Here is a 21,754-nt window from a genome sequence, read left to right as displayed (position 1 = left end):
ATTTCAGGTGAAAAGGTTGACCACAGAATTGATTTGCCATTCTTTCGCCCACTGCAGACAACAGTTTCAGATCTTTGTGCTATAAGCAACCAATGTAATGCAGATTTATCCTTTTGAACAAGGTTTCCACACTCCAAAGGTTAAAATAGTAATGGTGTTATTTCTCCCCCCACCATAATAAAATGGACAAAAAAAAAATCTCTAGCTTTATGCAGAATGACTGCTGATGTTTGAGAAGTAATGAACAAAGGAACATTTCTTGATGTTGCTTTTAATATAATTAAAACATGAAAAGTATCGAGCTTTCACATTAATATATGTTAGTATCTTGACTAATTTCATGCACATTTTTATCTCAGAGGTGGAAATTGAATCTCCATTGTCAAGGATAAATTACAAGTTTGTGTTTGAATTATTTGTTACATATTTGTTACATTAAAAACATGAATTTGATACATTGCTCAGCAGCTCTGAAATATGAACTTTCAATGGAGAGTCAGGAGCAGGACACTATTATCACAAAAATACAAGCAATTGCACTGAATTTTCCGACTGTACAGTGATAGCATTTTTTTTGTGTGTTTGCAGTGAAATTTGAAATGTTGTTTAAAATTCAGGAATGTTAACTGTAAGTACACTTTGGCTTGTCTTGAAACTTTTCCAGCATGTTTATTAAAGCCATTTCTTGCTTCTATTTTCCCAGCACTGGACTGTTAGTCTTAGAAAAATCATTAGACCGGGAGAGTACCGATCGATACATACTGATTATCACAGCGTCCGATGGCAAACCTGATTCAGTAAGTCAATTAAATTTGTTGATTCCCATTTGCTTATGTGCTTAGAAATTCAATTGATTTCTTTTTGTGCCATGCAGTTGAAGATGAACTTTTGTTGCAGAGTAAAACATGCTCTTATGGTCACTTTGCGCCTCAATGGAAGTTCAAGTGGGCACTTATAGTCAAGTCAAGTTTATTGTCATCTGATTGTGCAAGTACAACCCAACGTAACAGCGTTCTCCTGACCTCCATGTAAAACAAGCAGACACACACAACCAGACATAACACATGTACAGTCAAACAATACATATGCAGGACGAGTATTTTATGTCGATAAAGATTGCTTTATACAAATGAGAGTCTCGGATGTTTAGAGTGACCATAGTCGTGCCTCATTACATTTACATTTCTGAGGCAGTATCGGAATTGGTAGCTGAGTTCTGATCTCTGATCCCCTCCGACCACACACACACCCTGCCCCACTTCCACTAGCCCCATCTCATGGCTCTAATGAAAGCCCTGATCTAAATCCAACATCACAGCCTTTTGTCCCTCGCCGACCTTGCTGCTAATTTCAATGAACCTTAAACCACCAGGCCTCTCTATTCTCTTAGACCTCTTCTGCAAAGAGTGTCTTTTCCTTTGTGAATCTGCAGCAAGAAAAAATAATATATGTAAATGAGTATTAGCATAATGGAACACAATATTTGAGTTTCCAGGCCATAAAGATTTATTCTGGCCTCCTGCGAACAGTATTTTGTACAATTGTTATTTGTTTTTTAACATTACTATTGCTGTGGGTATTTTTCCATGTTGACAAAGCAGTGGGAGGTAATATTGTTGTTCCATTCTATTTCATTCTCTGTAGTAAATTCCTTCCACTTCTCAGGGAAGAGTGAAGTCAGGCAGAGGGATAATGGTAGAAGACTCCTCAATTAAGGGCAGAGATGGGGCTTTCTGTGGCTACAAGGAGACTCCATGAGGGTGTGTTTGTCTCCCTGGTGCCAGTGCCAAGGGTGTCTCAGAGTAGATACAGGATATTCTGAGAGGAGAGAGTGAGCAGCCAAAGATTGTGATACATATTTAAATTTTAAATGTAGACATACAGCACAGTAACAGGCTATTTTGGCCCACGAGTCTGTGCAACCCAAATTACACCTCACTAACCTGCACCCTGGTACATTTTGAACGGCGGGAGGAAACCGGAGCCCCCAGGGAAAGCCCACGCAGGCACGGGGAGAACGTACAAACTCCTTACAGACAGTGTGGGATGGCGCTGTAAAGGTGTTGCACTAATCGCCACGCCAACCATAGAAATGACATAGGTCAAAAGGCAGGTTAGGTCCTGCAGAATGATTTTAGGGCTCAAGGTGACCAGTTTAAAAAGAACTTACAGGGTTGTAATCTCAGGGTTATTACAATTGCCACGTGCTAGTGAGGCAAGGACTAGGAAGATTGTGTCGTTCAATACCTGGCTAAGTAGCTGGTGCAGGAGGGAGGGCTTCAGGTACAAGGATCAGTTGGGTCTATTCCAGGCCTGGGGCCTGTATTTGTGGGACCACCTCTAAACTGGAGGGGAATCAATATCATCACTGGGTGGTTTGTTGGTGCTTCTCCAAAGGGTTTAAACTAGAGTTTAAAATGGTGGGAACAGAGCAACAGGGCAGCATGGAAGAGTTGACAGGATAGTAGATGCTCTAGGAGCAACACTGCCACTGGTGTGGACCCGCGGGGTGTGAGGGAGCAGAGATGCAGTGCTCCCGCGAGGTCCAGCCACCCAGTTGACTGCCGACAGCTCTGCAAGTACTTTGAATGGCCCGTTGAGAGAGCCAAGGGGGGGGGGGGGTTTGAAATCCTGCATCCACAAGTCTGTGCCCAAGATGGCTGTGCTTATTAATTGGCAGCAGGCATGAGCAGCTGCAGACTCCGAGGAAGCAGAGGACTGGAGTGGGCACCAGTGGACAGGAAGACCACCCCCCCATCTGAGAGAGAGAAGTGGAGGAGATGACCCGCGAGGACCGTGACCATGGCGGCGGGGAACCAGTGAGGGGGCTCTGCGGCTGAGGGACCAGGACATGCGATGGGCTGCTGGAGACTCGAGGCGAGGAACCCACAGAAGAGGTGGGCTACTGCAGACTGCTGTTGGGAGACTCATGCTAGGCTGCGGACTGCTAGAGACTGGCTCAAACCAGCTGGAGGGGGCACCAGGTATCGGAACCGGGATGCAAGGAGGTGCCAGGCCGTTGAAGGGTTCCTGACTGAGTCGAAGCTTCGGATCTGGAGCTCGGGATGCCAATGGTTTGGACTGGACCCTGTGTGGCTGTGGAAGCACTGGAGGTGAATCTACTGACACTCAGTGACTCTGGGGGGGTGGGGGGGCCTCTCTTTTGCTTCTCTGTCTCTGACTGTAAGAGGAGCTTAGGCAATTCCTGCCAGGGGCAAATCTGTCTGCCTTGCAGCAGGCAAAACAAAATTTCACAAAATTAAATTGAATCAGTAAATTGAATCTTGAAGAAGAACAGGAAGGGTTAAAAGAAATTAGCACAGTGAGACTCAGTGTTTATTTTAATTCAAGAAGTATTATGGGAAAGACAGATGAACTTAACTTCTGAATCAATACATAGAATCGTCGTGTTGTGGCCATTACGGAGACTTGGCCACAAAAGGAAAGAAGCAGCAGATCATTGTTCCTAGATTTTGATGTTTTATATAAGATTCAGGGGTTACATTACCAATCAGAGAGTGTGTCATGACTGCTCTCAGAGAAGATGTAATGGAGGACACATCCAGTGAGGCAATGTGGATGGAGATTGATGCACCATCAATGACACCAAAAGACTCGAAGTTATGTAAATCTGATCGGCATTTATTAGCAGTAAAATGGAGGTACATCCATGCTGATCGACCGTCCTGAACTGGGGAGGGGGCTGTGGGATTGTCACTTTTATTTAGGAGTCTGAGGGAGGAACCAAGAGACATGTCCAGACAGCTAAACATACCACAGAGATCAAAAATACTTAGATACAATTATGCTACATGCATCCCAAAAGCCACCAAGAGATAGAGGAATAGATATGTGGACAGATAATGAAAATGTGTCTTAGTGGAAGACTTTAACATTGACTGGGACTTCCTCAGTGCCAGAGACTTACATTGGACATAATTTATTCAGTAGAATCAGAAAGGTTTCTAGAAAATGCATGTCAATATCCCTACCAGGAAAGGGTCCATACTAGACCTTGTACTGTGAAATCAACTTGGCCAATTGATTGGATGGCATTTCAGTAGGGGAGCTGTGGTGAATGTCTGCCAAGCTGCCTGTCTCCCCCTGGCGAGCCTTGCTGTACTAACATTGGCTGTGCATTATCTCTACTGTTAAGGACACTCTCCTTGGGTATAACTGTGTATGCACCTATTGTACAATACATTATTGTACCATGAGTTTCTGCTAATAAAAGCCATGAATATCGTTTGACCACATCGTCTTTGTCTACTTCATCGACTGGCACTTCAGGGGCATTTTGGGAATCATGATCACAGTTCCTTAACTTTCAAAAAAGGATTTTGTGGGAAAATACTAAATTGAGCTGGACAAATTATGATATAGTCAGAGACGGGATCTGGGGGAGTTTATTGTCAGTCATTGTTATCAGACAAGTCCACAACTGGCATATGGGGCAACAAACCATCTATTCGAGGATCTCAATATCGGTGGGAGAAAAAGAATTATCAACATTTCTGGTCACAACCTATCATCAAGACTCTCCCACGAGATACTGCTCGACCTACTGAGTTCCTCCAGCAGTTTGATTTGTGCTCCAGATTCCAGATACTTGTGCCTGAATTTTGTCTTAGCGATTATGGTCAACGTAATGATTCAGCAGTCAAAATTTTGCACAAAGCATATCCCAATAGAAGCTTATTGTCACAGTTTGCTTGTCAATGCCTCAAACAGAGCCATATTTACAATTTGGAAATGTAAACAAATCTTTCATTGTTTTGATCATTTTAGTTCACAAAGACATTCCAATCTGAGGGTATTTACTTCTTGGTATACCACTATCTTTTTTTTCATTTTGGACAATTTTCTGTGAAAAGGCAATTGGAAAATTCATTGAGTCTGGCAGTTTAATTGTTCAAAAAAGATTTTTCAGGTTTCAAGAAATATATAGTGTGTCTGTCTCATCTCATTTTTAGCACCAATGCTTCGGTGTCAGAAGATTATGGGGTCAAGTTCCTCAGGAGGTCCTTGAACAGATGCTGTTATGTGGCTTGCAGGAGTGCAAAGCTTGTCTCTTGGATGAAACCTATCTGCCCTCTCAGGTTGACCTGGTAGTAATCAGAAACCTGGACAACTCTTCAAACAGAGCCAAATCTTTCTCCCAAACAACATGATAAGAACGGCAAATAAAACCTTGTGCTTCCTGTGTTCTTCTTCCTTTGGCTTGGCTTCGCGGACAAAGATTTATGGAGGGGTAAATGTGTTACATGGTAACTAAATTTCACAATCAAGTAATTAACTGTTAAACATTTTGGAAGTCACAAAAAAAGCATCATAGAAATGAAAACTATTAATTTCTTTAGAAAAGGATCTCCTAATGTATTTTTATATTACTTTGGTTCATTTGAACACGTGGAGTTACCCTAAATTTTAAATCAACCTAATTCTTTCCACTCACATCCCTCTTTAAGTATTCCCTATGCCATGGGTGCTCTGTGATTAGTAAGGGATTGCTTAAGGTGGTATGTGGGTGAAAAGAAAAAGTTTTAATCATACCTAATTGACTCATTATGTTCACGGTTTAATAACTCCAAAGGAAATGGGCCAATGACAATTTTTCTGAAGCAAAATATTTCAGTAACAATTGGGTTACTGAACCTTCCCACTCGCATACCACCTTAAGCAATCCCTTACAGAGGGACAGGGATTGCTCAAAGTGGTTGGTGAGTGGAAAGAACATTGAAGTGATTTTAAACCAAATCTCTATTGACTAGATAACATCAATTTTTCACCTGACAGTGTCTGAAAATATTCAGCCTTAATTATACAGCTCACTTCCTCATTGCTAGTCACAGATGGACTTCTGAGGAGGAGTAACTGAAAGTTTAATGAAAGCGTTTATAAATGATTTTTATTTGTGGAGCATCTTAATGTTGGGCAGAATCATATTCAAACCAGTCATGCTTGCCAACACTTGCACTCATCCCCATTACCGCCTCATGAGATCTATCATTCCCAAAATCTCTCAGCAGCCGCTGCCCACCTGGAGGGAATGAGTCAAAATAAGCAACTTGGCCGCAGGTGGCATCATCGAAAGATCTTCTCTTAGAATGCTACTGGCCTCAAAGAAATTGAAAAATTATTACATCCTGCTGATGGTCAAAGTTATATCAAACTGTTGAAACTTATTTAATTTTAAAAGATTAGAATACTGTAATAAAATGTGAATAATAACTCAACAAAACATTTTAAATACTAGTAGGTCACGGATCAAGCTGAATCACACACTGGAGCCAGCTGGCAATACTTTGCAGAATCCACAGCCGAAGCTTGGTGTGTTCCAGTCCATTAGCCATGTTCTTGAATCTAATTTATGGAAATTTAAGTACTTTTGAAGGGCTACCACTTTTGTAAATGCAGAAAGCGGGTTTGTTACAGAGGAGAAATATGAATTCCAGAACTTAAGTTTGAGATGCTTGAAAGGTGAGAGCTGGAAAGATTCCATTTTTTTGTAGGTCAGGGCATTGAGTATGAGAGTAATGTTGCAGATGTATGAAACTTTGATCGGGGCCATACATGGAGTATTGTGTGGAATTTCGCATACCCCACTGCATGAAGGAGATGAAGGCTTTGTTCAAATTTATTATTATCCAATTGTACAAGTACAACTGGACAAAAGAGCATTCTTTGATCCTTGTTTCAAAACTTTCGTACACATATACATTTGATTTATATGCAGTACATAAAATATATATAAATAAATAAATATTATTAAATCGCAGAGGGATTATATGAGCAGTTCATTAGTCAGTCAGCAGTTTCACTGTCTGTGGGAAGAAACTGTTTCTCAGCCCGGTGGTTCTGGCTCGGATACTCCTGTATCTCTTTCCTGACAGGAGTAGGTGATAGATGTAGTGTGCGGTGCGATAGGAGTCCTCACCAATTTTGTGAGCCCTCTTCAGACAACAATCCCAGTAGATCTTGTCGATGGGTTGAAGGGAGACCCCAGTGATCCTCTCCGCTGCTCTTATGGTCCTGTAGATTGATCTCCAATCCGATGCTTTGCAGCAACCATACAGTGATGCAGCCAGCCAGGACGCTCTTAACAGAGCTCCTGTAGAAAGTTGACAGGAGGGTGGCCGGTAGCTTTGCCTGCCTCATTCTTCTCAGGAAGTGCAGTTTTACTTTTCTTTGAAAAGTGGATGGGAGCGATTTACCAGGATGTCAGTTGGATTAGATTCGAGGTCTCCAAAGTGGTCGATATCAACCCCCATGCAACTATCCAGGGGGTCTATAGATGCCAGGGGTTGATAACACCAAGGGGTTGATAACGTGAGGGGGGATCAATTCAATATAGCACCTCCCCACCTAGTCCAGCATAGCCACTGCCACCCTCCACCCAATCCAGTACAGTACTGCCAGGGTGGGGGGGGGGGAGGGAAGCACGGGGTGGGCGGGGGAGCTTACCTGTCAAGAATCTTCGTGCACTACCGACATGCGTTCCCCTCATCACACATGCGCCAGCCAGCACTTAGAGTGTCGCCATCACAGTTCCCCCTCATCGCACATGCGCCAGTCGGACTTGCCTGCCCTGCAGACCCCGGGATGCGGCATTTAACAGGTCAATGCCCCTTCTGCTGCTTATTTGTCCTCCATTTGGGGGTGTCGGGTCTACACCCCCAAAAGGAGGACAAATTAATATCCGGCTCAAGGCGGCGCTAGACAGAGGACAGAAGGCTCAAAAGCTGGACTGTCCGACCTAAAATTGGATGTATGGCCACCCTATGTAGTGCTTCCCCATCTAACCTCCCTCCCCTTTCCAGGTACCCCCTGTTCAGCCTCCCCCAGACCCAACCACCCCCCCCATACACACACACACACACACACACACACACACACACACACACACACACACACACACACACACACACACACACACACACACACACACACACACACACACACACACACACACACCCCTCAAGTCCAGCACTGGTGTTCCATGCCTGGGGGTTGATGAGGGACCATTTTGTCCCTGAAAGGGTTGACGGTTTAAAAGGTTTGGAGACCCCTGGATTGATGGTTTATGTTATGGGGAGAGGTTTGAAAAAACGTGTTGTTTTTCCTGAGGTATCGGAGTCAGAGGGGGACCTCGTAGAAGTCCGGAATCTTTTTTCTCTCAAGTAAAAATGCCACATATTAGAGAACACGTTTTATGCAAGAGAGGTGAGTTGGGGGGAACAATAAAAGTAGGTATGAAGGTCGTGTTTTATACAGAGGGTGGTAGAAGCCTAGAATGGGCTGCCAGGTGTAATGGTTGAAGCAGATACAATTATTGTGTTTAAGAGGCTTCAAGGTAGACACATGATTATTGCAGAGAAAAGGATGTGTATCAGGTGCAAGCAAGAGTTTAGTTTGATTTGGGCATCAAGTTGGTGCAGGTATTGTGGTCCAAAGTGCTTGTCCGTGTGATATTCTATGTTTGAAGGATTTCATGGAAGGGCTCAAAGTGCTGGCAGCTTGCATCAATAATTGAGCATGCAGCTTGAGATACAACGGACTTCACTATATCAATGACTGTTATTGTTTCAGATGCAAGTTGCAGCTTTATTGAACATGCACTTCAAAGCTCAAGACAAACCAAATTGCTGGAGGAACTCGTGGGCTTGGCAGCATTGCGGAGGGAAAGAGTTAGTGGACGTTGCAGGTGAAGATCTTGCTTCAAACATGTTAAATATCTTTTCCTGAATGTGGATGCTGCCTGACCCACTCCGTTCCCCCAGCAGTTTGTTTTTTTCTGCTCTGGTTTCTAATATCTGCCATCTCTTCTGTCTCCTCATAACAGTTCAAAGACCCTTAATACTGACTGGCAGCTTTGGAGTAATAATTTTGGATGGATCGTATATGGGATAGAAACCTGTTATGGAAGTCTTCAGACTTATATCACCTTGATATATTTCTTGAAATATGATATTATCTTTAGCATTTACAGCCAGGATTTCTGAGTGTTACAATAAGCAATCAATCACCATGGCAGCCTTTTATCCTGCCAGGTCCTTGGATAAAACATTTATTTGCAGGGAGCCAACCACAGCTACCTCTTTCTCTCACTGTACCCACCTGCACATCATAAATATCATCCATTTAACATTCTTTCAGGAACCCTTTGCTAGCGAACAAAAGTTCAGTTCATTAATCACTGCATACAGTTCTGTTGCAGTGGGTCGGCTGACAGACTCATAGTACAGGGGCCTGAACTAACATAGGAAATCCAAGTTAGTATCCCCTTGGAACTCAGTTGTGCTACAGATACAACATCGAGATAGAGAAACAAACAAAATAAGACCGAACACTCAACATTAATGAAGGCATCAAATTTAAACGTAGCAAAGCCATTGAATATTATGCCTTCCAGACAAAATGCTGGACTTTTCCATCGCAATCCCTGGACACACCTGGTCCGAGCAGGGGGACAGGGATACCAAATATAATGGCACAGCTACACAAGTGGGATGGAGTAGCCTTGGAATAACTCAATGGACTGCAGACACCATGAAAACTCATAGCATTGAGTCCAACATGGGGAAGGAAACCTCCTCCACATTACCGCCTACTATATTGCCTCAGCCATTGAATCAGATTACATGTTGAATAATTCTTGGAAAAAGAGCTAAAATTAGCTTGGGCATGAGGAAGCAGTGGGGAATTATCAATATTCTGTCACCAAAAAGCTGTACCTGCAGAGTCCTGAGACTCAGCTTAGGCATGGAACAGGTCTTTGGCTGAAGGTCAGCGAGATGACACAAGTGGTAAACCTCTTTGGCATTTCCTTATCAATCTATGACAACTGTCCATTGTAAAAGTGACTACCACACAGCCCCTGTGGAGACAGACACATCTAAGGAACTGAACTTAGGGGCGGCACGTTCAGTGTAGCAGTTAGCGCAACACAGCGCCAGTGATCAGGACGGGGTTCAAATCCTGCGCTCTCTGTAAGTAGTTTTTATATTCTCCCCATGTCTACGTGGGCTTTCCCCAGAGTCTTCGGTTTCTCCAACCATTCAAAAATATACCAGGGGTTGCAGGTCAATTGGGTATAATTACGCAGCATGGGCTGGTGGGCCAAAATGGCCTGTTATCAATTGAAAATTTAAAAAATTCTTCACACCAAGGACACATTCTAATGCATTACTACATGGTGACTAGGATGCATTCGATTTGGCAGCTGAAAACTAAAAGCAACAGCAGCAACAAAATGTGCACCCCCTCAATCAACAACCTTGGTCTTGGCCCAGCATATCTCTCACACTGCCATTCCGGTCAAGTCCAAGGAACAACCCTGTTTCAGTGAGAACACAACAGGTGAAGCACCAGTACACATGTGAGACTCAGATGCTGGAAAACTGGAGCAATGCACTAAACATTGGAGGAAGCATTGGAGGAACTCAGTGGGTCAGGCCGCATCCATGGAAGGCATTGGACTGTCAATGTTGCAGGCCATAACCCTTCACCCTTGATTTCTGAGTTGACTATCTATTGTCCTCCATGGATGTGGCCTGACTCGCTGAGTTCCTCCGGCATTTTGGGGAAAACACCAGGAATACCAGAAAATGCTACCGACGGGCAGGAAACCACCTCTAGATTCAAGAACAGTTTCTTTCCAACAGCTATCAGAGTCTTGAACCTCCTCTTGATACACTAATCATAGACTGTTCCAACACCATAAAAGGACAGTCTGCATTAAAGAGAGTCAACTTTTTTACACGTGGATGACTGAATATTCATTATTTCTCTTATGCATTTATTGTCTCTTTTATTTAATTTAATTAGCTATTAAATTAATATAATAGCTTTTCTTTTCAAGTACCTGTTGGGCTGCAGCATGCAAGAATTTGGGGTATGTGTACATTGAACTACATGTATGACAGTAAATTCATTATTATTAAAAATGTGGTGGCACTGGACAAAGCTACAACACAAGACTACTGCATGCTAAATATAGCATGTGAATGGCAGAACCTACCTCGCAACCAATGTATCAGGATGAAGCATCGTAGTCTTGCCATGTCTGATCTTGAGCAGTGCGAACAATGAAAGGGAGGAGGAGGCTCTAAGAAGATTCGCATCCTCAGCTACAGCTATGATGTGATGACCTCACCTCAGCCTCCTTTTGGGATCCCCATCTTCACCGAAGCCAGTCTGCAGCCAATTGAAATCCACACAGCATCAAGGAAATAGCTGAGGGAACTGGGTGCTGCAAAGGATATGAGATGGATAGTATCACAGCTGTGGTCATGAAGACCAGTGTTTTAGAAACCACTAAATCTCCAGCCAATGCTGTTCCAGTGGAACAATAACATTGGCACTTATGTTCTACATTGCCCGCATGTTGCTCTGGTTCACTAAAAGCAGGATAATTCCATTTCACTAACTCCTACTCAGTCCATCCTCATTCAATGACAGTGAGGGAAGGTGTTTTGACACCAAAGGGTTGAATTCAAGAGTAACTGCCATTGATATCAAAGCAGCAATTTGATTGAATGAGGCATCGGGGGAGCAGCAGTGAAACTGAAATCGATGGGCGTTAGGCAGAAACTACTTCATACAGAGGAGGCTTCATGTGTTCATTGGCTTTCAACTATCTAAGCCAAGGAGATCACTCCAGTGTCCTCAGCTCATCCAGTTGCTTCATCATTGACCTGTCTACCAATGTTTAGTTGGAATTGGGTCAATTTTATCTTGTTTGAACAATGTTCAATTCCTCGCTGCTCCTCAGTCAATGTAGCTTTCCTTGGCTTCCAGAAGCAATACGTAGATGATTTTCAGGCATGGACTACTAAGTGGAAAGTTCTATTCAGTTCACAGAAGTGTGGGTCAATGACCATCTCCAACAAGCAAGAGTCTAACCATCAGCTTTGATATTCAATGGTGTTATCATGGCCAAATGCACCACCAGCAACATCCTGGGACTTATTGCAGACCAGAATCTCAAGTAGACCATGTGTCTGTGAGAGCAAATCAGGAACCGGGTGTCCTGTGGCAAGCCACTCATCCCCAGATGCTCCAAAGTTTTCCAACAACTGTATGGTGAAGGTCAGGAACGTAATGGAAGATTGTCCTCTTGGCTGGTTGAGCAGAGCTCGAACAAGTAAAGGCTTATCATGCAGAACCAGTCGGCTCCCCGCAACCATCTCAAAGATGGGCAATATCTGCTAACTTGCCACCGATTCCCAGATCCCACAAAATAGATTAAGACATAATAGTATTATACGTCTGATTTAAATTTCTACATAACTACTTCTTTGGTTTGATTTATTTGTAGTCATGGGATTGAACCATCTATTTTACTGCAGCATGCAACTTGCTGAAATTACTTTTTAATGACATCTGAGCTATTATTTATTTTATATCTGTTTTCTAATACAGGTGTGAAATAGCTGACTTAACAATATTGAACTGTCAGCATCATTATATTATGCCAAAATTCTAATTCGCTGAATTCATTACCCTTTAATTTTTCCCTCCTGAATTTAGATCTGTTGTTTGATTAGTCTGACGGTTATTTTCATTTTGGTACAAATGCAGCAGTTGTAACTGTGGTCTGCTATTTGATCCATTAATGCATTCGATCCATTAAATTGTTGCATAAATTTATTATCATAAAAAATCTGGTGGCACTGGACAAAGCTACAAGACTACTGCATGCTAAATATAGCACGTGAAAGGCAGAGCCGACCTCGCAACCCATGCATCAGGATGAAACGTTGTAGCCTTGCCACATCTGATCTTGAGCAACTTCAAAAAGTAATCCTCTCTATATTGCAAGCTGCTTGCATGGGTCATTGTGAACATCCCATTTCCTTCATTGTGGGTGTGGAAGTAAATATTCTGTATATGTCGTTATCTAGGACGATCCAACTTAAAATTTTCACTTTAAAATCAGGGTCAACCTAAACAAAGAGCGGTTGTCAACCTTTTTCTTTCCACTCACTTTAAGTATTCCCTATGCCATAGGTGCTCTGTGATGAGTGAGGGATTGCTTAAGGTGGTATGTGGGTGGAAAGAAAAAATTTGAAAACCACTGTTTTAATCTTACTGAATTGATTCATTATGTGCACGGTTTCATAACTCCTAAGGAAATGGGCCAAAAAGACTATTTTTCTCAAGCAAGATATTTCAGGAACAATTGAGTCTAGAGCAGTGATTCTCATCCTTCCCGTCCCACTCACATCCCACCTTAAGCGATCCCTCACTCATCAGAGAGCATTGATGGGATAGGGAATACTTAAAGGGGTATGTGAGTGGCAAGAAAAAGGTGAGAACCACTGCTTTGGAGTTATGAAACACAGAGTGCCTGTGGCATAGGGATTATTTAAGGTAGTCTGTGAGTGGAAGGAACAAGTTTGAAGACTACTGCAGTAACATTAGGGCAAATTAAATAAGGCCAATATAATGTTATTCTTAACCAAATATTCTGCCTATTAAATTTGCATCCTCAAGTTTTTAACTGACTTTAGTACCCTCGACACTAAACATATGCTCCCTTTTGAAATTATAATAAATTTTCAGATGCTTCAAGTTCTGACTTTATCCACTGCACCAGATGGTTATTAAGAATATTTTAGCAGTTATATTCATTTACAAGCCCTTTAGTTATTTTTCATCTCTTTTATCATCAAAATAATGGAACAAGGCTACCAAAGAGCCATTGATAAAAGATATTTCATCATTCTCTCTTTGGCAGCTGACACAACTTTCCAGCTGTTAAACACAGGATCCTGAGTCATATTAATGAGGATATTGAACTATTTCCAGGATCCTTGCTACTTTATTTATCTTTAACCCTCTTAAAACAAATGGATGAATATCAAATACCATGAAGTGAAAGCAAAAGCCTTTATTGAGCACAATGAAATTTTGGACAATTTCTTAATAATTTTAAGGTCTATGTTAAGAATGCTTGATGAATTAAGCAAGAGTCAAATGCCCTGGACTGGCAAAGTTCAGCATGTATTGATCTAATAAGAAATAAATGAGCAGGTTCAAATTGTATTGAAAATGCTAACAGGGTAGTTGGATGAAGGCAAGGATCCTGAACCTTCAGTATTAACTGTTTCTCCTTCCTTAACTTTCTGCTTTTATTTAAGATTTTCTGAATCTGCATTTTTTTTATTTTCAAAAGTGGGTTGTGATATTTCATTTAGTAATTATGAGCTGAAGTTATATCAAAACTTGAAAGAGAAACATGAATGTATGAACCAGGAGCTCAAAAAGGCTACTTGGGCCTGCTCTGCCAGTCAATTGGACTGTGGCTGATCTGACTGAAGCTTTCAATCTGCCTGCTCTTCTGTGCGTCACACTCTGGCACCAGGGGTGGCCAAACTTGCTTAATGTAAGAGCGACAGACAACAAACTTCAGATGTTTCAGAGACGCAAGACATGAAAAAATATTACATTCACATTTTTGCTCTTACATGCATATTTTGTTGCCAACATTTTACATAAATATTAAAAAATACATGCACGTAATAATATTTCTTCATATATGTAGTTTTTAAACTTAATTTGTATTAGTTTCAATAACCAAAAGGTTACGTACATACCAAATATTTTCAAACTCCTGACTGATTTTCTCTGTGTATTATCAAATATATTTATGATACAGTAAGAGAGATTTTTGCATCCTAGGTGAATTAAGGGTTATGGGGAAAAGGCAGAGCTGGGTCTATGGACAAATCAGCTGTGATCTCGCTGAATGTGGGAGCAGGTTTGATGGATGACTCCTGCTAGTTTCTGATTTATTCCCTTGAATGCATGCTGCTGCTACTCGTCTCTGCAGATTCCTGCACCATTGTAGCGTCCACAGCTGAGCGCATGATGTGAAAAGTGACCGGATGCAAAGCTGCCTCCTACAGCAGCTCTGCTCCCCCCCATCCCACCCTCAGCTCCCCTCTTCCCAGTTGCCAGTGGGATGGGGGGAGTGGCTGCTGGGAGAGGAAGCTGGGGTATAGAGCAGTCTTACCTCTACACTGCCTGGTGCTGAGTCTCCATCCGGTGGGGCCAGAGCTTGCCCGTGGCCACTGCCAGGACTTTCACTGCTACTACCAGCTCCAGCTCTGTCCTTGCTTGGCACCTGGATGAGGTCCTCATTGGGTACCCCTTCTCATCTCCCCCCCTGTTTCTGTCATCTTGCTTTCCCCGCCAGAGTGCTTGGGCAGACCATGCCTCATTGGAGCTCTACTGGCCCAGCCTTCCTGACTTCTGTGACCACTACTTGCAGAGGACCCTCAGCTTTGCCCAACCCTCCTACTGCACAACCCACGTAGTGTGGCCTGTCCTGAGCGAGGAGAACCCTACTACACAGCTCACTCCGCTCCTCTGCAGGGGCTGTTCCTCCAGTGCCTACTCCATTTTTATTCTCCTTGTCTCGCAGCCCAGGCAGTGATCATCCCAGAACCCCAATCTGGCTCCAGGGATTCGGAGTGTCCTGGGACGACTTTGTGAATACTGGTATCTCCTCCAGACAATATATTTATGTGAGCCACACATTACATGTCAAAGAGCCACATAAGGCCCACGAGCCATGATTTGGTCACCCCTGCTCTACCGTTTCAATTAATTAATTGGCTGAACTGTTTTAAAAAATCTCTTTAAAGACTCCACTTCCACTGTCCTTTGGGAAAGATAACTCTAAAATTATGTTAATGTTGTTACAGGATCCAGAGGACCCCAAAAACCAGCAGCTATAGATATTCACCACAACACAGGGTTACTTAAACAAAAGTTGTTTTTAATTATATTTGAACAAGAAAACAGACTTAAACTTTAACTTATTACTTAACCTCCCTCTAACTCTAAGTGCAGGTGTGTGTAATGTATATTTAAGATTAGAAAAGTTATTTGGTTCCCAGTCCAATCTCACTGGTTGTAGGCAATTCTTGTACTGTGCACAGAAGTTAGCATTAACAATGTTCACCAGTCTTTGGTGCTTAACAGGCAAATGGTTACCACTCAGGAGGGTTCTTGCTTGTTTTCAGAGAGAGATTCCTTTTCCAGGACGTCCGCAACTGAATCCTTCTCAATCAGTCTTGCTGATGAAACTTGCCCCCTTCAGGATTCTCCAGATGATCCTCTTCCTTTCAGGTCACCTTTCAGACTGCCAATCTCCTCCTTTGACCAGTGTTAGGTCTGCTTTGTTCATGAATGAGTGAGACAAACACCAGACTGAGTCGAAATCAGGGTTCTTTGTTCTTTATTACCGGATTGTAACACTTGCGACTAACAATGTTAGTCGGAGAATGCATTCTGCCATTATCAGCAAAATGGTGATTTTTTATACCCTTGGATACGTGCTTAGAACATCATCATATCATTACTTGTCCAATGACTAAAACTGTTGCTATCCTTTCCCTGCTAGCTTCCTGCCTCTCAATCCATCAATGTCTCTCTTATCTTGTAAGTACAAGGATGCATTCACATCTTGTTACAGCCCTGTACAGGGTAACTCCTTACACATTCCCATCTCATGATGTTTTACCTTACACCAGGCAGCCTTCCAAAGTTTGCCAGCTTGTCCTTCTGGAACTGATTTCTGTAACTCCTCTCTCTCTGTTTCACACCCTCCCTCTCTGAGACCCAAACTATTCTCCTCTGCCTGCAAAGATCACATGCTCTCCCAGCCAAGCTGTTGTCCATACTTTGTTGCCTCCTGCAAAAAGCATTCTGCAAAAGTCCTGCAAATATTCTGTGTTTTAAAATGTGTGTGTGCAAGCTGCTCTAATAATTCCTCCGCCTCTAAATACTCTGTCACAATGTCAATAAACTCATATTGACATTGAAACCTGCAAACATCTGAGAGGGAAATGAAATATTCTCATCTCTGGTGTGACCTGGAATAAAAGGGAATCGTAGAAGTCCATCTTTAAATGCTTGGAATTATTTTGATTGTTCAGGACAAACATTTTGGCTGAAGTACTGTTGCTATTTGCCAAATAACATGAACACAATTTTTTGACTATAACAAGGAAAATGATTGCCTTGATCAGTAACTTAATTTTCTGTCATCAGCTGGGAAGTGATTGGAATATCACAATCTCGTCATACATGACTTCATTTCAATTAATGGAAATACGCAGCTAGTTTACTTGCTAATAAGAAGAAATGGCAGAGACTTTGCTTCCCAGTAGTAAGTTGCTTCTGCCTTGTGAGAAACCAATAGGAGTTGCCGTGTCAGGACTGACTTAAGGTCCACCTTCAGAAGCCCCTGTGAAGCAGCTATGAGAAAAATTCTGGACTGGATTGGAATTATCCTGCAAACCCAGGCATTAATTAAGGTCATTTGGAAGGTGTTCTTGGATTGGAAACATCCACTATATTTCAGGAGAAAAGTAAACAGGACCACAGGCACCTGAAGCCTGAGGTCCAACAATAAAGAGACAGGTCTGATAAACCGCTGGTGAGTGGAAAGAATGCAGGAGATCCAGCAGTTCTCTGATAACCAAAATATCAATGAATTTTTCAGTAAGATTATCTACAGCCTAAGCACCTGAGCGCTCACTGCAGAGAGACAAGAACAGAGGACCACTTATCAAAGTCAAATGTGCAATTGATACCTGCCTGGAGGTGCACTTCAAAGAATACTTCAGCTGATCTCCCAGATCTGGGACAAGAGGGAAATCAGAGGATTCTAGAGGTGCTGCAAATCATAAATGGAAAACATCAAATTGCAGTAACTGCAGACAAGTCGACCAAAGGAAAATTCATCACTTCAACTTATCTCAGCCTCATTCTCCCCATGGTTGAAGAACTGCATCTTGAATTCTGGGGGTGGATGCCATCCTGTCCGTATCAAAGGATGACGTGTGTGCTGCCTTCAGGAGACTGAATCTGAGGGAAGCATCTGGCCCAGATGGAGTACCTGGCTGAGTATTAAAAATCTGTGCTGACAAACTTACCGATGTATTCATGGATATCATCATTATCTCACTCCAGCAGGGCCTAGTACCCACCTGTTTCAAACAATAGACAATAGGAGCTGGAGTAGGCCCTTCGGCCCGTCGTGCCAGCACCGCCATTTTACAGATCATGGCTGATCACTACCATCAGTACCCCTTTCCAGCCTTATCCCCATAACCCTTAACTCCTTTGCCCACTAGAGTCTTATCTAACTCTCTTTTGAACATAATCAGCGAATCTGCCTCTACCTCCCTCTGTGGCAGAGCATTCCACAGATTCACACTCAATTCACATCAATCATACCGGTGCCCAAGAAGAATGTAGTAACCTATCTTAGTGACTGTCGACCAGTGGCACTTACATCATCAGTGATGAAATGTTTTAAAAGACGGGTGTTGAAGTATATCACCTCCTGTCTGAGTGGCGACAAGGATCCATTGCAGGTCTACGGCGGATGACATCTCACTGGCTTTACACCAAGCCCTGAAACTCCTGTACAGCAAAGATACATACATCAGGTTGCTCTTTATCAGTTTGGCGTTTAACACCATCATCCCCTCAAAACTGATCAGTAAACTCCAAGACCTGGGAGTTAACACCCCACTGTGTAATTGGATCATGGATTTCCTCACCTTCTGACCACAATGAGAACATCTCCAACACAATCTCCATCAGTACCAGAGTACCACAGGACTGTGTTCTTAGCCCCTTTCTCTACTCACTTTACATTTACAGCTCCATGGTTCGGTATGACCATAACACCATCTACAAATTTGCCAGTGATGCCACAGTGGTGGGTTGCACAAAGGATGGGGATGAGTTAGCGTACAGGACAGTGTCTGAAAATTTGGCTGAATGGAGCACCAACAACAACCTTGCACCCAATGTCATCAAAACTAAGGAGCTGAAAAACCAAACTAACGTCCTCTCAGAGACCCAGTAGTCCTGAATAATGAGATTGTAATCGCGTTCAGCCAGTTCTGCTGGTTGGGCTGTTTAATTGTGTACTCAGCATCAGACAGGCTCTCTGCTTTAAGCTCTGCCATGGAAAGAATGGAAGAAATAATTCAACGGTGTTCTTAAAACATCTATAAAAAATGTAAATAATCACTGGCTGATGGAAAACCCCAGTCTTTACTGTACAAACTGAAGAAGGAACACCTGAAAGAAGATGGTGGCACTGCCAGAGCCGTGGTAACAGCAGTACTGCCACTGATACGGGCCCGGGATAGAGGGAAGTGGAGACTCAGCGCTGCTCTGCTCAGTCCTACTGCCTAGCAATGACACCAACAGCTCTGTACAGGCTTTAAAGGAGCTGCTGGTGTTTACATATGTTTTAAATGCTGCAACCACCATGGTCTGTGCTTCAGATGGAGATGCCTGTGCTCGGCAACGCACCATGAGGAGTTGCAGTCTCTGGAGCAGGAAAAGAGAGATCAACATCTCCCCTCACCCCATCCCCGTTGAGAAGGAAAATCATGGGAGACGATCTTACAGTGGCCATGGCAGCGGATCAGCACAGGGCAGCAGGAAAAGAGAGATCAACATCTCCCCTCACCCCATCCCCGTTGAGAAGGAAAATCATGGGAGACGATCTTACAGTGGCCATGGCAGCAGATCAATGAGGGAGCTCAGTGGCTGAAGGATCCGCGCAGGCTACGGGCTGGTGGCAGCTTGCAGTCGAAGGACCCACACAGGCTGCAGGCTGCTGGAGACTGACTCGTGGGAACCCGGTATCGAACCGGGATTCAAGAGGGTGCTGATGGCAAGAAGGGCTCCTGAAGGCTTCATGATCTTATCAGAGGTTTGGACCTGAAGCTCGGGTTGCCAGTGGTTTGAACTTAAGGCTGTGCAGCTGCTGAGGCTGTGGGAGCACTGGAGGCAAATTCACAGACACTCAGTGTCTCTCTTTTGCTTTTCCTTCTCCTTTCGTTAGAGGCACCAGGTCATGCTCATCATGACCTATTTGTTCACATTATGTCAGGCAAAAGTTGAAGTATATCACGAACATTACATGTTTAATGTACTATTGCATGACAATAAAAGGAACCTTTGGAATTGTACTAACAACATGATTTTCTCAACAAGTGTGCAGAAGCGTCATCTGAATAGAAGAAGGAGAGTGTCAAGTCACGTCTATCTTTCATACCATGCTCGCACGGAAAAGATGAGATAGTGTTGCTCCAGGACTCTGGAGCATATTTACATAAATATAAGTTAGAATAGAAGTTAAACACATTAAAATATTAAGATATATACTGTAACAGTCCATGGTACCCTCTCCCCAAATATTCTGGGAGTTCAGGAGATTGATGGCTTGGGGGAAGAAACTGTTGCCCAATCTGGACGTACTGCTGTACCTCCTACCAGATGGCAGAAGGGAGAACCAGTTTACTTGAGGGGTGTATGGAGTCTTTCACAATGTTCAACATCTCCCAAAGGGCCCACCCTCCCCTCAACCATCTACTGCTCCATCCGTGACAGAGTCTTTGATCTCATCAACTATTTCATTACCTAAAGAACAGGAGTGGAAGCAGGTCATTCTCAATTCCAAAGTTGAAGAATCATTGAAAAAAAATATATGTACATATGCACACAAGGTGGGGAATTGCAATCTCAAAGAAGCATCACCATTTGATAGGACTGGAAAGCATCTTATTTCAAACAAGCATGTGAAGCAGACTTAAATTGGTACAATCATATGTCATCTGTTTCGCTCATCTCAGGCACCAATCCAAAATGTGATGAAAATATTTTGGTAGATAAAAGAAAATTAGGTATTTTAACCAACACCAAGCATTCAGATCATCTTCTAATAGATCCCATTCCATGCCCATCTGAAAATGGCTTGATACTCCTGTAATCAACAGACAGTGCCAAAAGCCAATCGATAAAAAGTTAATGTAAGTATTTAATTTTTCTTAATCTATCTTAATTAGGTCCATTGGGCTGGGATATTTCAATAGAATTTTGTTTCTAAAGGCTAATAGTAAATTATTTGTATAGGCACAGGATGAAGTTATAATTAAATCCCAATAGGTATAAGCACAGACCGCTCCACCCATATTAAAGTTTATGGGGAGAGCCTCACTCAATATGAGAAGATAGCATTAATTAGACTTAGGATCTTTAATTACATATAATTAAAGCCTGATAAATTTGTTCATATCTACAGCACAAAGATGACAACATTCAATGAAATCAGATCAGAAAATGGCAATTGAATTGGGACACAAATCTTAACTTGATTAATAGCTCTCCATTATGCACTTGCCATTGCTTATTACAATTTAAAGTGGTACCCAGTGCACATTTCTTTAAATTGTCTTGTTTTTATACTGATATAAGCCCCTGTTGTGACAGGTGTAAGTGCAGAGAGGCGTCATTTATTCAAATGTTCTGGACTTGTCCTAGTCTAGAAAAATACTGGAGAGAGGTTTTCCACACATTATCAAAAAATGTTAATATAGTAATGAATCCATTGTTGGCCCTCTTCAGTATAATGGGAAAGAATGATTCTTCTTTGTCTTTGGTTCAGAGTTGCGCTATCTCTTTCGCCTCTCCTTTGCCGAGGTGTGCAATTTTACTTAAATGGAGGGATGCTGCCCCACCGACTCATGGGCAAGGGTTGCGTAATATTATGTGCTGTTTGAACATGGAAAAGATTTGTTACTTAGTTAATAATTCAAATATAAAATTCCAGATGTTATGGGGTAATTCATGACTCACTATCTTACTTCCTAATTTCTCTTGAATGCAATTAAATTGTCTGACTCGTATCTTTTCCATGTTCTTTTTATAT

The 21,754-nt window shown here is 42.5% G+C and overlaps 1 protein-coding gene across 1 annotated transcript in view; it reads left to right on the top strand.

Moving 5' to 3' along the window:
• The window catches only part of pcdh15b (protocadherin-related 15b), a 568,726-nt gene that overhangs the window by 179,498 nt on the left and 367,474 nt on the right, over positions 1 to 21,754 (top strand). The window contains exon 16 of the mRNA XM_069899399.1: positions 704 to 797. Within this exon, the coding sequence (XP_069755500.1) occupies positions 704 to 797 (94 nt within the window). The remainder of the gene's footprint in view (positions 1 to 703; positions 798 to 21,754) is intronic.

Source organism: Narcine bancroftii, chromosome 10 (genome assembly GCF_036971445.1).
Source record: "Narcine bancroftii isolate sNarBan1 chromosome 10, sNarBan1.hap1, whole genome shotgun sequence".
Classification (NCBI taxonomy): Eukaryota; Metazoa; Chordata; class Chondrichthyes; order Torpediniformes; family Narcinidae; genus Narcine; species Narcine bancroftii.
This window is presented reverse-complemented; position numbering and strand designations above follow the sequence as displayed.